Consider the following 16350-nt stretch of genomic DNA (forward strand, 5'->3'; position numbering starts at 1 on the left):
ACACTTTGCATGTGGTGTCTGAAACCATTTGATAGCACATACTTTCAAGTTTGTTTTATTCATAATGAAACCAGTATATTTGTGGTATCGTACTGGGACCTGAACCAATATACAATTTGCCCTTAGTGTTTTATATCATTGTCCTGGAGATACATTATTGAATTTAATTCAAAATAACCCTTCCATCATGTTTTATAGACGAATTAAATACCTCACCACATTTGCTTACTGTTCTTCAATCCATGTATAGTAAGGACTCTCGCGTTATTGCAAACTCTATTCAACAATTTTTGCTTTTACACAAGTTTTGCCAAATGCATTTTAATGCATATGATAAAGCTTTATTTTTTATTTTGTATTAAATTGTCATTATTTACACTGAGATAAGCATTCGGTTTTGATATCTCTTCTGAAAAATATCTGTAGACATTCTGATAACCATGGTTTTGCATACTTTTGCTGTGTATATTTTATTGAGATCTAAAATTTGCATCTTTTTTTCTCTCTTCCCCTCCCCCCCTTAAGATACATATGAATATGCTCTGCTTGGGTGTAAACTCTCAACTTTTTTAGTATGTTGTTTCCTGATAAAATGCTTGTTATATTTACTGTGTTGAGCTGTGCTTCCCTTTATTTCAGATGCAGTTAAGTGTTTTTTATTTTGTTTTTGTTTGTTTGTTTGCTTTTCTGAAGGTCTTTCATGTGATGGTAAACTTCTCATTTTCCCCTGTAAATTCAAACTTCTTTCCCTCCTGAATTTCACATGAAATTGAGTTCACATATTTCTTTTTTCCTAGCTCAACAGGAAATTCAGTTTACTTTGGCTTGCAGTGATGATTGTTCTTTGAAAAAATAAGCTAATATCTAATCTTATTTTGACCTTCTGACCTGGTTATCAGTTATAAAATGAATAATTCAATTTCTATTTAGTCCATCTGTTAAATGCTCAAGTGCAAATGACTTTGTTTCATTTCATACATGATGCAAAAATATTGAACAGCATTTTAAAATGCCTATTGATACTAAAGAAAGGGACTCAGGCATTGAAATGGGTTGCCCAGGGAAGTGGTGGCATCACTGTCCCTGGGGGTGTTGAAGGACCTGGTGCTTAGGGACATGGTTTAGTGGGTGACATTGGTAGTAGGGTGATGGTTGGAACAGATGAAGGTCTTCTGAAGGTCTTTTCCAACCTTAATGATTCTATGATTCTATGATTCTATGTCTCTTCTATATTTCTGAAATATTTATATCACTTTATATGACCATTTCTCTTCACTTGACTATTCTTTAAATTTTCAGTCTCTGAGCTTCCTGCACAGTGTGTGGGCAACTTCCCTCTTCTCAATTTTTTCTCACCAGTGCCATATTGTTTTGCTTTTCTTTTTTTTTTTTTTTTTTTTTTTTTCCACTATTTGGCAGGACTGTAATCGATTCCTTAAATTTTCTGTCAGCATCTTCCATCCTAGAAGAATTTAGGTATCTTCCTCTCTTGATTTTTTTTTTCCCCATAGTCTTAGCTTATCTTTGACATCCAAGAAACATAATAAACGGTGCTGTTATGCGGCTGTCCATATGTGTTTTGTTTGTTTGTTTGTTTGTTTTTTCAAAACTGAAAATTACGAATGTCTTTTTCCATCTACCATATAAAGATCTGCAACTTACTTACGTCAGTATCTATCATAATAGAATTAAAATCTTTCATTACCCCCGTCAGTTGGAAGTTTAACACAACAAAGCAAATTACTTGGGAAACTGCTCAAGTTCTAAAAGATGTAATCCAGCTCTGCAAGTGTAAACAAACAAAATCAGGAAATAAAACTCCACACCAAAACAACAAGATTTCATTAAGGATCTTGATTCAAACATAAACCTTGAATTTAAATTTATTTATCTTCTCATTTGGATAATTTGGTGTTGAGTTGTTATGTGCTTGTTCTGTTTAATAAAGTGGGATGCAAAATTAGAAAGAAAAGAAAGGAATGAGGCTTCTCACATTATAACAGAATGAGGCTTCTGACATGATCACAAGTCTCCATTATGTGGTTCTTTAAGAGAGCACTAACTATTGCATAGATGGGAGTGAGACTTGGAAACCCTGAAAGCTGACATGCTGAATGCATCACAAGTCTTTATTAATAAAAGCTTTGTATAGTCTATGGCAAGTCCATAAAAGTGGGTATTTTTTTGAGGGAGACAGCAGTATGCTCCAGTTGTACTCTGTAAGACTATGACTCCTAAGCCTAAATATACAACTATATTAGAAAAAGCTGGACTGATGCAGGAAGGAGAAAGGGATTACCGATGATGTAGATAATGTCAGATAAATTCATTGTAAAATTTTGCTGTAGACAATACAAGTAGTGTTTTGATCTCATTATAATGCACAAAGGTAATCTTTAGGCCTGTTGATATCCTGCATGCTCTTGGTTGATGCAACAATGGTATAATTTGCCCACTTTTTTTACTACAAAACTTCTAATAGAAAAACAAATCCTTTTAGTGATCAGGCTAAAACCTGAGAGTCTAATACTTGACTTGTTAATGTATTTAAGCTCTAAATCACCTGAAACTACTTTTATACTGAAGTTCTTGACTCTCTTACAGCTTAGTATCAGACTTACTGTTTTCTACTAGGTGTGAATTTTTGCATTGGGGTATAGAACATACCCAGTGTTGGGACTGAGTGGTATGATGATAGGGTGAGTACAAATCCCTTTTTGGTGTGGTAAACAGGGACAAAAGAGAAAAAGGAAATGACGTTGCTGCTATTTTCCCATTAGCCCAGTGGTTAGAAAATACCTAGAGGCTGGAAGACATGAAAATACAAATGTCTTCGCTATGTCAAACTTAATTTGTTAATCGAGGAAGTATCTACATTTCTATGACATTGATTATTACTCTCATTCCTGGCTGTTATACCTGTTTTATTTTTTTAAAGTATAAAAATAATTAAAATAATTGCAGTTAAATAGGGCATAGAATACAGGTACCACAACTTCCTAGGAAGTTACATTATGGCTGCAGAATTAAAATTTTCTTTATTTATATTTTCTTTACCATATTTTCAATTACATATATGGTGTGGACTGAAACTGCTACAGGAAAAAAATATTTTTGGAAATAGTTTCCCCCTGATGCTCTACAGTTTGAATAATCTCAGTTAATACTCCCTATCTGAGAAGACTACACAGAAACTTCATATGGAAAATGTAGTAAGGGAACCCAGAGTTGGTTCTTGTTTCCTTCTTTTTGTAAGGAAATTTTTTCTTAAGTGAATGTTTAACACATTTTACGAAAGTGGTAGAGACCCATTGGGAAGACTGTGGAGGTACAAGATGAGATGGTGGAATACTTTCCCCCTGCAGCATCCAGCTAGAGTAAACATGGTAGTTCCCACTTCCCTGGGCACTGGCTGAGCTCTGTGTTCTGTCTGACCATGTTTGCTATCATGTTAAGAGACAGAAAGAGGCACCACCCTCACCTTTTTGAGGAGTACTTGACATAAAGAAATATATTTAGTCAGCCAAAGAAATATATTTAGTTAATTAATTTTCATTAGTTGGTTAGTTTTCTTCTGTTGAAGAAAAAAAATGTTGATCTGTATTTGAACGGATTCTTTTGTGTTTGAGTCAGCTCTTCTTATTTTCAAATTTAAATGGAATGACAGACTTCCCCAGTAATCTGATATTCAAGTATGAGAAGCGTCAGAGGACATAACCCACAAAATAAGCAAAAGTCCTGATTAATCAAAGTTTAGGAAACTGATATGAATGACAGTCAAAAATTAGGAGTGTCAGTTATAGAATATTGCATTATAGTCTTTGATGTAGAATATTTCTTGGGCACTATTTTATTTAATATTTTAATAATAAAACCACTTAGGGTTATTTATTTATTTATTTATTTATTTTCTTTGCGGTGTAAAAGTAATGCTTTGCATTATTCAGATGGTTCTAACAAAGTCACACCACGCATTTGGCCCTTTGCCTTTTGGATTATAGGCAAAGTCATAGAATGTTGTTGTTTGAAAGCTAAAGTAAATCAGGCTGTTATGAATTGCTAAATGCAAGATCAAACCCACAATTCTCTTTGGACAACTGCTCAGGAAAAAAAAAAAAAAAAAAAGCACAACTGTGAACCATGCCTGTCAGGCGGCAGAGCAGAATTTCGTGATATATGTATATATATATTTTTTTTGGATGATATTCTTGCATGCTTGCTGGTGACTTTAAGAAGTTGTTATCATAGAGAATTAAGATAATGACACTTATTGGTAGATGGCAAATGTTAGCATCACGAACTAAAAGAAAATACTTTGATATTTCTGTACAGATTCTTACCTTCATTTAATATAAAAATGTTGGCTAAGAAAACATAGAAATAATGACATCTTCTAAGATAATAGATTGAGACATTTACCACAAAATCTTAATGGAAGATTTATTTTTCTGTGTTTGTCTTAAAGAGCAGATGCAATCCTTATTGCAGCACTTTGGCTCTTTCACCCAAGAACAACAACAACAAAAAGCAGCTTCAGTGTAAAGACAATATTTTCCAGTAGCAATGCTAATCCTTATAGCCAGAGTCTCAGCATAACATTTCCATAAACATGAGTCATTTTGGGTACATATGCATTGTGTAAATGCAAGGCTGAAAATGCTTATAATAACTTATATGGGTCCCAGACACAGCACCAAAGTTATTATTTGATCTTTTCAGCAAAAAGCTTCTTTCTATAACAATAATAGGGATTCCTGTAACAATACTAGGGATTTAGGGGGAAATTAATAATTTCTTTATATTTTCTGAAAATACTTGTAGTTGGAATTAAAATTATGTGCTATTAGGTACAGGGGAATACCATTGCTCACAGTTCATCAGTTTTAAAAGAAGAGTAGAATGTGGTGAAGATTTTTTATAGGTTTATTGCAGCAGAGATTCTATTCCTTTGATCTTCTCTCTATTTCCCTCTTCCTCTCTCAGTCATGCCCCCCCACCCTTCACCTTTAGTAACTGAAGCTTGATGAAATCTACTTTAAATGTCTTTGGTCTATTTTTAGGTGTTTTAGGGATAACTCACCACTGAGAGGTGTGATTTAGCTAAATCCAGTGAAAATGTGAGCTCCCTTAACCATCAGGATGGAAGTTCTGCCAAAGGAACAACCCTCTTTAGCTTCATAATGTGTGCAGTTGTCAGTAACTCATTTGGATTCACAGAGAGCTCAGCTATTGAACTTTTACAACTTGTGGAATTATTCTGAACTTCTGTGTAGAGTGTACCAAACAAAAATTGCTGACCTACGTGCACTTTGCACCTGTATAAGAAATGACCTACCTATTCAGGAGAATGGCGCACTAGGGTGAGGATTCATATATTTGCAAGCTCTGGCAAAATTTAGTAAATTAGTCCTGAGCATTCATGTTCTGTTACTGTGGCTGATCCTTTGAAGAAAAAAAATGAAAGGACAGCTGAAAACAGTTATATTGAAATATGTTATGAAAAGTACTGTTACCTAGTTTGTAAATGAAGGAGTGATTTGTTCACCTAACTTTTACTGCATTAGCCATCTAATCCAAAAAGATCATATTGGATCCTTGAGTGAAATAAGGTAAGTAGATCCAAAGGGCAATTTATCCTTCCTGTGTTACTCATGTGTCTTAGAATAGTGAGAATCACTCTCCAGAGGTACTCATCTGCCTTCACTGATGATGGAGGAGCCTACAATGGCAGACTGGTTTCTATGGGAAAAGCAAACAAACATATGCATACAAACTGGAAAAATCGTGGGTTTTTCTTGCAAAAATCAAAGACTTTTCCTCTGGCACTTCAGCCAAACTTCTCTAGCCAATCTTGCCTGCTCCATTTTATACCTCTTCCCCTGGGTCTTTCAACAGAGACATGGAAAACAGATCTTTCTGTAGAAATCTTTGTAACAGTGCAGACTATTTCCAGGTTATGGCTTCTGCCTCCCCTCCTCTTCTTTTCTGTAGGCTCACAACACTCATTCATTCACATCTAAACTGAACACAACATTCTCACTGAGCCTTCACTAGGATGGGAAAAGATGGGAAAAAGACGGGAAAAATGAATATTTTATGTTACTTTCAGGCTCCAAATCTGCTCTCAATTTGTGTTAAAATGTTCGCTGTTTTAAGAACAGTTTATCCCATTCAAACTATAATTCTCTATAACATTTTTATTCCTCCCTTTCTAATTTTAACTCCAGTCTGTCCATTAAAAGTAGACATTTGTTTAACTTTATCACTTCAGTTTTTATTGGAAATGTTTATAAGATATCAGTTTTTGTGATGTATGGCAAGCATATTTTCAGGTTCTGAAAAAAATATTCACAGGGTGAAAAACTTTCCTCTTACACTTTTCTAGTATTATGTAATTCTTTACATAAGTTTGGTAATTATTTACAAGAAGTTTCGTACCAACGTTCCTATAATTCTTTAATAAATTATATTCATTTCTAATGCAATCTGTCATCTCAGTACTGTTCTTAACTTTTTTTTTTTCTTCTTTGCTTTTTTCTTAGATGGTAAAGGAAAAAGGAGAAATCCTCTTCATGACTACAAAAAAACAGGAGAGTTGATGCTCATCAAAGTAAACAAAACACTGGAAGTTAAAACCAAGCTGTTAAATACCACTGAGCAGTGTGCCAAGAGATGCAGCAGGAACAAAGGTCTTTCATTCACTTGCAAGTAAGTTATGTATCTCTATTATTATCACATTTTTCCTAATAGATTCTTATCTAATACTCTTTGGGCAAAGGTTTCTCTGTAATCGTCATCAGCTGTAGCTTGTACTGAGGACAATCTAAAGACTGCACTGTTTTGATTTCTTTGGCATTGTTCTACCTGTCCAGAGAATATGTCATTTCTGAAGCTTTATCTGAGTTGTTCTGTCTTTTTAGCTTGTCCAATCTGTAGTGTTTTCCATAATATAGCTGAGAAATATACTCATTTTAAGATGTCGATGATTTGTGCTGCACTGTAGTGTTCAGTGAACATTTCTGGGATTTTTATCTCTCTTATAAAATGGTTATTGTCACACATCACAGCTGCAGTATTTCAGCACCACTTCAGACCATATTCTATCTTCATTTTTTGCACATTACTCCCACTAAAGTCAATGGGAACTTCACACATGGAACACAGATACATACACTGCTGAAGTTCACTGGCAAGTACTATGAATTTGATACAATGGATTCAAACCTTCTCAGCTGTACAATCATTACAAGTATATGATAGCTATTCTACAGCATCTGCTGTCTCTTACAAACACATCATGCAGCTGATTGCTTGTCTGCCTAGTACATATTCTCTACTATTTTTTGGAACAAATCACTGTTATTTTTCCTGTTTATTAGACTTGAATTGTTTCCCTGGCCTCTCCTAGTCTAGACCATTAGCAATAAATGAACACAGGAGAATCTTGGAGAGAATGAATGGCTTCTGTACTAGTAAGCATTGGGCTAAATGTCAGCCTGATCTTGAAATATTAAAAAAAAAAAAAAGACTTATTACAAATAGAAGTCCGATCAAATGTGATAAAAGCTCTTTCTTGGCAGAAAAGGTCCTCCATTGAAATTTAATCTTTTTTTAAGCCTTTAATTCCAAATTAAAGGAGATCTGGAGATGTAGTTTTTATTATTTTGTACTTTGACTATTTACATATGCAAACAATAAGCGGAGTTTACATATTTTCCAGTCACTGATATTTTTCACATGGTACAAGCAACTCCTTTTCCTATTGGCAGAGCTTCCACTCACATCATTACCAAGTGGATCAGGTTGTACTCCATGCAATAAGAAATCCTTCAGTTCTGGTGTTCAGTGGCAAGGAGTAGTACAAAATTAAGTTTTACAGTATAAAAAAATACTAAATAGTGCCAAGAAAATTCCAATATCTGCTCAGGAAGATTGTTTCAAGGATCTTCTAATTGTAGCTACTCTGGCTGGTACATTTAATGTTCTGAAAATAATAAGTATGTTAATATATTCATTGATTCCACTTTACATGAATAATATTCTAGAACCTCTCTGCATTTTCATTTCTGTTTCATTTATGAAAGTTTTTTTTTTTTTTTTTGTTGGGACAGTCAGTCCCTGTCATTGTATGACAGATTCATTAAGGGGCAAACTCTCTCTGCTGTAATCAGTCAATAAAAGAATATAAAGGAGCAATGACGGACTTTGAGAACAGAGCTTGGAAGAATTCTGCTCACAGATAGGATCACTGCAATCAGTCATATATGTCTATTTTACACTGAAAATGAAAAAAATAATTACAAATCTGACTGCTCATGCTCTGAATTTCCCATTTTTTCCTATAGTTGTTTAGCCAGCAAGGCTAGCAGCATAGGTGTAGGTGATTAGGGCTTGCCTGTGCTATCTCTGTGCAGCAAGAGAGATTCTCTGTATCTGGGAACATTCTTGTGGTTTCATTTGGTCCCAGATGAATCCTTTTATACTGTGCATAGTTCTTTGATGCTACTGTAAACACATATTTGACGTGTTCCCTTTTAAAGGAAACAGTGATTGCTAATGTTTCCCTTTTATTCTTAGGATCACCAGTCTTTAACTTCATGCCAGCGTACGGTTAGTACAGGGTAAAATGTGTTGCTAACTGAAATTAAAACCAATTAGTTTACTGGCTGCTGTGTGATCATACAAAACCTAGAAGAGAAGTGGCATAAAATGACATTTTATATATGTGAAACATAAGACTTGGATTTTCCTTTGTTTATTGACATTTTTGTGACTTGATTCTAATGGTAGTACTGATCCAAGAAGTAGTTCTCTATCACTTGGGTAACAACACTAATGTTGATCTTTATTTTCTAGATGCAAACTCAGTTTGTTTAAGAATTATGATAGGATAAAATAGAAATACTTCATAACATAATTATGACAATAGTACTTGAAGCAGTACCCCATGAGTCTCTTTCCTGTGAGGTACCCAACCAAGATGAGGGTTTAACGTTGCTCTGGTTCTTTTCCACCAGAAAGTGGTAAATTAGTGGAGTCCAGGCATTACAGACTTATAAAGGATCAGCCATTCCTAGATTGCTGGGAAAAGAAAAAAAAGAAAAAAAGAAAAAAAAAAGCTTTTGATTTATTTATTTATGATAAACTGTTGAAGTTATAATATACCACTTCTCAGAGATGACCTTTCTTCCTTTCTCTTGCTGTCATGTTTGCATAGATCTTGATCATCTTTAATAGAGTTGCAAGAGCCTTACACAGACTCATTTTTCCTACATAACACTATTGCTAAAATCCAACCCTCCCAACAAAGTATCCCTTAGATTCACTTTTTTTTTTTTTACTTCATAATTATCTGTTCAACATTTTCTGCATTCCTTATCAGCTTTTTTTACCTACTGCTGAGCTGTTCTTATTCCTTTGTTTCACTACTAGTTGCAGTCCATTACCCCTGCTGTTTTCCTTAAGTTATCCTTGCAGCTTTTCCCACATTTTTTTAAGGGTGAGAAAAACAATATATAGCTACTATTATACTGACTGTGCAGATGACTGTTGCATACATGTCACTTCCTTACCTACAAAGCTGTACCTGTCTAATCCTTTGTTACCTTCTTACTTTCTGTTGTGTCTTCTAGTTTCATATTTAGACAGCAAGGGGCTCTAGTGTAGACCACAGGATTCCAGAGTCTGGTCAGAAACTCTACTATCTCAGTACAAACAGCAACAACAAAAATTGTTGTGATCGGCAGTATCAGTAGAAGAAAGACCAAGAATTTGCTTAAATATGTTGACTTTGGAAGTGTAAAAACCCTCTCGATTTGGGTCCAAGAAAAGATTTGTAGAAACTTTTATGTACAAAAGTGACTGAAGCCAAGCTGGAAAGAAACCAAAAGGCAACTGAAAGGCAAAAACTGAAAGAATTGTTTGTAAACAGTGCATTCTGCATTCCCACTTTAGGAGGGAGGAGGGGAAAGGAGAATGTAATTGGAAAGGCTTGAAAGGTCAAGGATATTTTTGTGAAGATGGAGTTGGAAGCACTTGGATACGCTCATATTTGAGAACTAGCCAGAAGAGAACAGAAGGCTGAACAAAGGCAGAAGGATGAAGGTTAGCAGGTTGGAAACATTTGGAGTCAACAGAGTAGAGAGCAGTTGGATGAAAAATCTGTTTGGTGATGGAAAAGAAAATGAAGAGGATGTTTGAAAGAGGGAAGAGTGGGGAGGTTGGATAAGATCTTGTAATATTTTTAACTGAAGCCAGCAAGATCTCACACAGAAAAACTTGTGTGGCAAGAGGGGAATTAAATGGAAAGCAAGAGCTGTGAGTTGGGGGTGCAGTACATAGCCAAAGTAAAGATGAAGTGTTAGAAATCTGTGTGGCTTTTGCATACTATTAGGCAGTGTTAAAATGGCTTCTCAGGTCAGGACAAAATAGCTGAGATTTGAGATGACCGATGGCTGCTAGTTAGAAACACAGATTGTGTTGTGGGCTAAAGAAAATAGAGTCATGTGAGTGATTTATTATTTTTTTCTATTGAAAAATTAAGGCAAAAAAATCTTTGTTTAATTTTTGCTTATTCTTTTGTTGTTGTTGTTGTTGTAGTCGTTTGTTTGTTAATTGGAATAATTGTTGTCCCGATCCAGACAGTTAAGTGTTTTTAAAACCCTTAAGCATATTTTACCTACACTTAAAGAAATTTCTTTGAAAATGATGTTGGGAGGAAAAGCTCTTTATATTTCATTGAAAATATTGACAGAAAGTTCTCTTACTTTTCTGATTTCTGTTCGCCTTTCTTGCCTTCTTTACCCCACCCCCCCAATTTCACTCAATTAAACACTATTACTGAAATATTTTTGAAGTACTCTACTCTTTAAAGCAGTTAAAAATAAGAGAGAGAAAAAAGAAAAAAAGAAAACTAACGCAAAGCAAGGATAAGCAGTAGGTGCACTATCACAATTTAGATTATTCATAAAAAATATAACCTTGTTTTCAAATAGCTCTGTTGTTCTAGGCAAGAAACAGAACTCCTTTTGCCTCATTTTTTCTCAAGCCATCAGAGTGGATAAACTATTAACTGTTAACTATTTCACAAGCATATTGTAAGTACAACAGAGAAGATGTTATAGAATATATAGATAGATAGATAGATTATTTTTTTTTCCTGCAGAAAGCAACATAAATGGGGACACAAATGCTGTCTCGGTCACATTTATCTCACTTTTAAAATAAAGACCTTTAATGACAAGGGAACTCTTAGATTAGTGTGAACAACCAAGCTAGTATTTAATGTAGTGGCCACATCACATTAATTTCTTTGTTTCTTTGTTCTTGTCATCACAGTTGTGGGTTTAAATAGTAATTGGGGCTGTTTCTCTGACTTTCCCAGTAAAAATAAATCTGATGTCATTGCATGCTCCTTGGCAAGCCATGTGTCATTATTATAAACCACACAGAGATTTTTTTCTCATCAAGATTTTCTTTGCAGGGCCTTTGCTTATGACAGAGTTACAAAACGGTGCCATTGGTTATCCTTCAACAGCTTGACAAATGGTGTGAGAAAGAAGCAAGACCATGCGTTTGATCTGTTTGAAAAGAAGGGTAACTGATTTATTTACTGATTTTGTTTTTCCAGCTATGGAAGGGAACAAAAGCAGAGGTCACTCAGTGACTTTTTGGCTGTAGAGGCATTCTGGGTATAATATGGTTTCATACATTCTGAAAGCTACAACTTACATCTTTATTTACAAATATTGTTCCTGTGTTGCAGAACTTAAAATCTCGGTTGTGTGTCTTACTGTTACTGACTTAATGTTGCTTTTTTTTAACCTTCTTAATAAGTCAAGGTGTTAAGTCCTGAGTCAAGTACTTTTGGTCAGTCAGACACTTTGATAATATTTTTGATAGCGTTCTTTGTCAGTCAGTTAGTGATCACTCATTTGAAAAAAAAAAAAAAGAAAAAAAAAAGAAAAAGAAAAAATACATGTGGACAATGAAAGTTTTTTGAATAATGATGTCTTTAAAGAATATGAAAAATATATTTAATGTGAAAACTGACAGTGAGATTTATTTTTAAATACATTGAGAAAATGTTTAACCAAACTCCTAATTTTCTTCCCTTTTCTTTCAATAGACTATGTCAGGAATTGTATAATTGGAAAAGGAGCAGATTACAAAGGGACGATATCTGTCACCAAAAGCGGTATTCAGTGTCAGGCCTGGAACTCAATGATTCCCCATGAGCACAGGTAAGAGTTCAGGAGCAGAGACAGTGGGAATAATGCTCAGACAGCTTCTACAAAGCACAGTTTTACTTATTAGTAGACAAGGAATTTATGAGAACATTGATCTTAAACAACAAAATCTCCTAGGTGTACTCTTGCCTTTTCCCAAAAGATGTCATTCTCTAGGTCTCAGAAAATCCTTACCTTCTCAGTCTTTCTACAGAGTTCTCTCCCAGGGCTAGCCTGTGTGTCTGGATCCTTTCTTCCCCTGTGTTGGATTTTTTTTTAGCTTTTTATACCCTTTTGATCTCAGCTCCTGGCAGTAGCAAAACAGCTGCATTACTTCAGCCTGGAGTCTGGAAGTTTATCACTGTTTTCTAATGGGCTCCTAGGAAATGGGTCATTTAAAAAATACAGTATGAGAAACAAAGGCTATTGGGAATATTAGCCCACCTATTTGATCAGTATACAATTATTGTTACTATATTTTGTATAGATCTTGTTCATTCTGTATTATTTGTAGTATATGTCAAACTCTATAAAGCACTTAGATCAGGCAATAAATACACTGAAATTATTGATTGAATGATTTAAATCCTTTCCTTCAGATCATACAAGCACAATAACTAAAAACTGATGCAGCAGATATGGGACAACTTTTGAGTTTAAGACCTGATATAGTGGGAACTGAGGACATATCTATACCCTGAGAGCAGCCTGATTTCAGCTACACTAGCTAAGGAAAAGAGAAGAAAATGAAAAACTGAAGCCAGGAAGAGTAATGATAAAAGTAGATTCAACCATAGCAAAAGTTGCTGGAAACTAGGAAAAAAAAAAAAAAAAGAAAAAAAAAAAAGAAAAAAAAAAAAGAGGTACTTTCCCACTCTTTGGCCATTTCTTTCAGACGGTTAGATTATAAACTCTTAAGATCCAAAAAAGACATGTCCTCTCACCCAATAATTTCCCATTCACGTTGCTGACTTTTGGTCTGTTCTCTCAGCATCAGCACTTTGTTTAGGAAGAGCCAAACTGGAGACTGCTCCTCAGGCTTGGACTTGATTGGACGTGACGGCTTACAATATAGTGTGTCTGATTTTCAGTGTTGGACTAGACCCATGCTTAATTGTGATCATATGATAAATGCCATCACCTCACATGGCAATGACCTCTTGAGACTCAATACCTTGAGGTATACAATCTTCATCTTTTAAAAATGAAATAATTCTCAATAATCACACCAGGAATGAGCATTAATTTCATATAATACACACATGACTGTATAATAAAAGAAGGAAAAGTGTATGGAGGGTATATATTATGTATCACTAAACTGAAATTTAATTTCAATCTGTAGCAAACACAGCTCTATCTGCTGAGAGACAGCCACTCTTCTATGATGAATTTTATGAGAATGACTTTTCTCCTGTCTTGTGCAATAAGTTTAATTTTTAAAAGGTCACTGGATAAATGAGGTGGCTGAATGCTAATTTTGTTTTTCAACATCAGAAAATATGATTTCATCATCAGAGACGTGAGGGAGATGGGAAGAAGCAGACAGTAGTGGTGTGTTTGGAACTTATTAGTATGAAAGGCTTAGATTTTTAGGTCAGTTTTTCTCAACATCTGATTATCACCAAGTGCAATTTAGAAAATAAATCCCCCTTTTTTTTTCATGTTCAAAGGAGAGATGTACTTTATTGATTTTTTCTTGATCTTTCCAGAAAAAAATAAAATAACTTCAGACTTTAAACTTGTGTTTGGATTTAACTAATGATATATTTAATTAATTTGTATTCCAGTAGAACCTGGAGACTCCCAACTGAAATCAGGATTACATTATTTTAGTTTCTATCCTAGCACAGCTTACAAAACTCTCTCTATATATTTTTGTTTCTTAAGAACTTATTACCTAAATGGCTCAAAATAATACAAAAAAGGTCAAAGAGAGATGGTCTAAGAGTAGACCAATACTTCACAGGCTTTTTGCTAGCTTCCAGCAACTTTAGCTGTTGTTGAATCTGCTTTTACCATTACTCTTACTGGCTTCAGTTTCTGTCTCTCTTCTCTTTTTCCTTAGCTAATGTAGTTGAACTAAATCAGTACACAGATTTAGGAGTGGCTCTATTGTATAATTTTGGGTGAGTCTTTACTCTGTCTCATCATTTCCTCCCTCAAGAATGTTGCTTCAATACCTGTTGAATCCATTTGTGTATCTGACCCATCTTGAGTTTTTAATGTTATCCATTTTTTATTTTTATTTTTATTTAATGTTGTGATAGTATATCTGACATAATTTGAGATGTTTTTTCTCCTGTATTTTCTGGGCAGAAAGATTTTCCAGCAGGAAAATTAAATAACTTTTTCTAACCTGCACTGACACACCACATTAAAGCATATACAGATTGAAATGCCCCATCAGAAAAGTTTGTCCAGGACTGTCTTTAGTTAAATTTTTTTGAGAGATTTATTTTACAAGACTACAGAAGAGAAACAGAAGCAACAATTTCATAAGCAGCAGTGATGACACAGAAATTATTCTCTTCAAGCACCAAAAATAAGAAAGGCACTTTTAAGTAGCGTTTCCACGTTGCCTTGACTAGAACCACAATGTGATTAACAGAGGTATTTTCCACTTCAGTTAATTCAAAGATTTCATTAACTGGAATAAAACATGATTAAAATGTCACATTGGAATTGCGGGAATTTTCTTTTTCTCTCCATTTATTTATTTATTTATTCATTCATAACATGGAATTTGCCAAGGACAGCAGGGACTATATATTTCTCTTTTGCTTTTGTATATAAACTACATCAGCATCATAAAGACTGCCCCCAGTGCTTAGTTTGGATTCCTGAGCTGCAAGTTTCTACATTCCTCTAAAGAAAGTTAGATAAAATTTTATACCATTTTTTTCACTAAAATAGAGATACTTTTTATTCCCTTGGTGATTACAGATAAAAAAGATTACTATTATTTTTTTTTAAAGTATAAAAAATGCAGAATAAGTTATTGGGATAAAAAGTGCACTTTACTTGTGATATTCTACCAGAATCTAAGCATATTGAAGAAAAAAATGCAAAAAATCTTAGAAGTCACAAAAATGAAACTAATTTATTAAATTGAATTACAGGTTTTGTGTGATCCCCAAGGTGTTTTGCACAATTTTTCAATTAACCAAGAAAAAAATGAAATTTTCATAGGATTGAACATAATCCAGAATTATAATTTACCCGATGTTGGAGTAACATTGCAAGGAAACTGCCAGTGAAAAAACACTGGGTTTGTCTGTAAAGTACAGCTTGTGTGGTGATAAACTCTTAGGTCAGGCTCCTTACTACAGGGTTAGCTGTTTCCCCACCTAAATTGTGGGGAAAAACAATTATTATTACTTTTACTTATAAATATATATACATGCCTATGTATATATATGTCTGGGTGAATGTGTGAGCGTCTCTAGAGGTAAGCACATCACTTTCCAGGCAGATAAGAAGACAAAACCTTGGCCCTAGAGAGTTTATATTTGATGGACTGGGCATTGAAATGGAAGTCTCATACTGAAAATGTGTGTTAGGGCAAACATATAGTATCAATACACATTTCTATTCAATCCCTAAAGACAAATAAAGTGCTTAACATTGCCTTGAAAACCTCTGATGTAAAGGAAAAATGCCAAGGGATGTTGCTGTTTAATAGGCCTTGCACCAAAAGCAGAAAATATAGTGAAAGGGTAAGCAAAGTTTTAGTCATCAAAGTTTTAGTCAGCAAGGTTCCTGTTAAATGACTTACTTTGTACAAAAGCACTGACAAGTAGATCTCTATGTAGCAGACCCTATGGTGACAACAGTTGGGCTTTCTGGCAGAACATGAAGCAAGACAGCTAAGGCAGTACCTGGGGTAATTTCTGATGCTTAAATTCAAAGCAGTTGTGGCCTCAGGTAGTGAAGACCTCTTGGTGTGTTGTGTCACAACACTCAACCTTGTTCACACTAATTTCCTGGTACTCAGGTCTAGCTGTTGCCTGACCAGGCATGGGAAGAGACCTCTCTGTTTGTAAGCTATGTGGAGCAGGTACACACCATCCTGGCTGGGCTGAGCCTGCTACATGCACACAAGGTGTGTATGAACAGCAGG

At 34.7% G+C, this 16350-nt stretch overlaps 1 protein-coding gene across 3 annotated transcripts in view; it reads left to right on the forward strand.

Moving 5' to 3' along the window:
* HGF (hepatocyte growth factor) overlaps positions 1-16350 on the forward strand; it is a 63950-nt gene that overhangs the window by 6288 nt on the left and 41312 nt on the right. For all 3 annotated transcript variants that reach the window (XM_080557671.1, XM_080557672.1, XM_080557670.1), the window contains exons 2-4: positions 6543-6708; positions 11483-11595; positions 12128-12242. In XM_080557671.1, coding sequence (XP_080413797.1) covers positions 6543-6708; positions 11483-11595; positions 12128-12242 — 394 coding nt within the window. The remainder of the gene's footprint in view (positions 1-6542; positions 6709-11482; positions 11596-12127; positions 12243-16350) is intronic.

This window comes from Anser brachyrhynchus (assembly GCF_964034855.1).
Source record: "Anser brachyrhynchus genome assembly, chromosome: 1".
In the NCBI taxonomy this organism is placed as follows: domain Eukaryota; kingdom Metazoa; phylum Chordata; class Aves; order Anseriformes; family Anatidae; genus Anser; species Anser brachyrhynchus.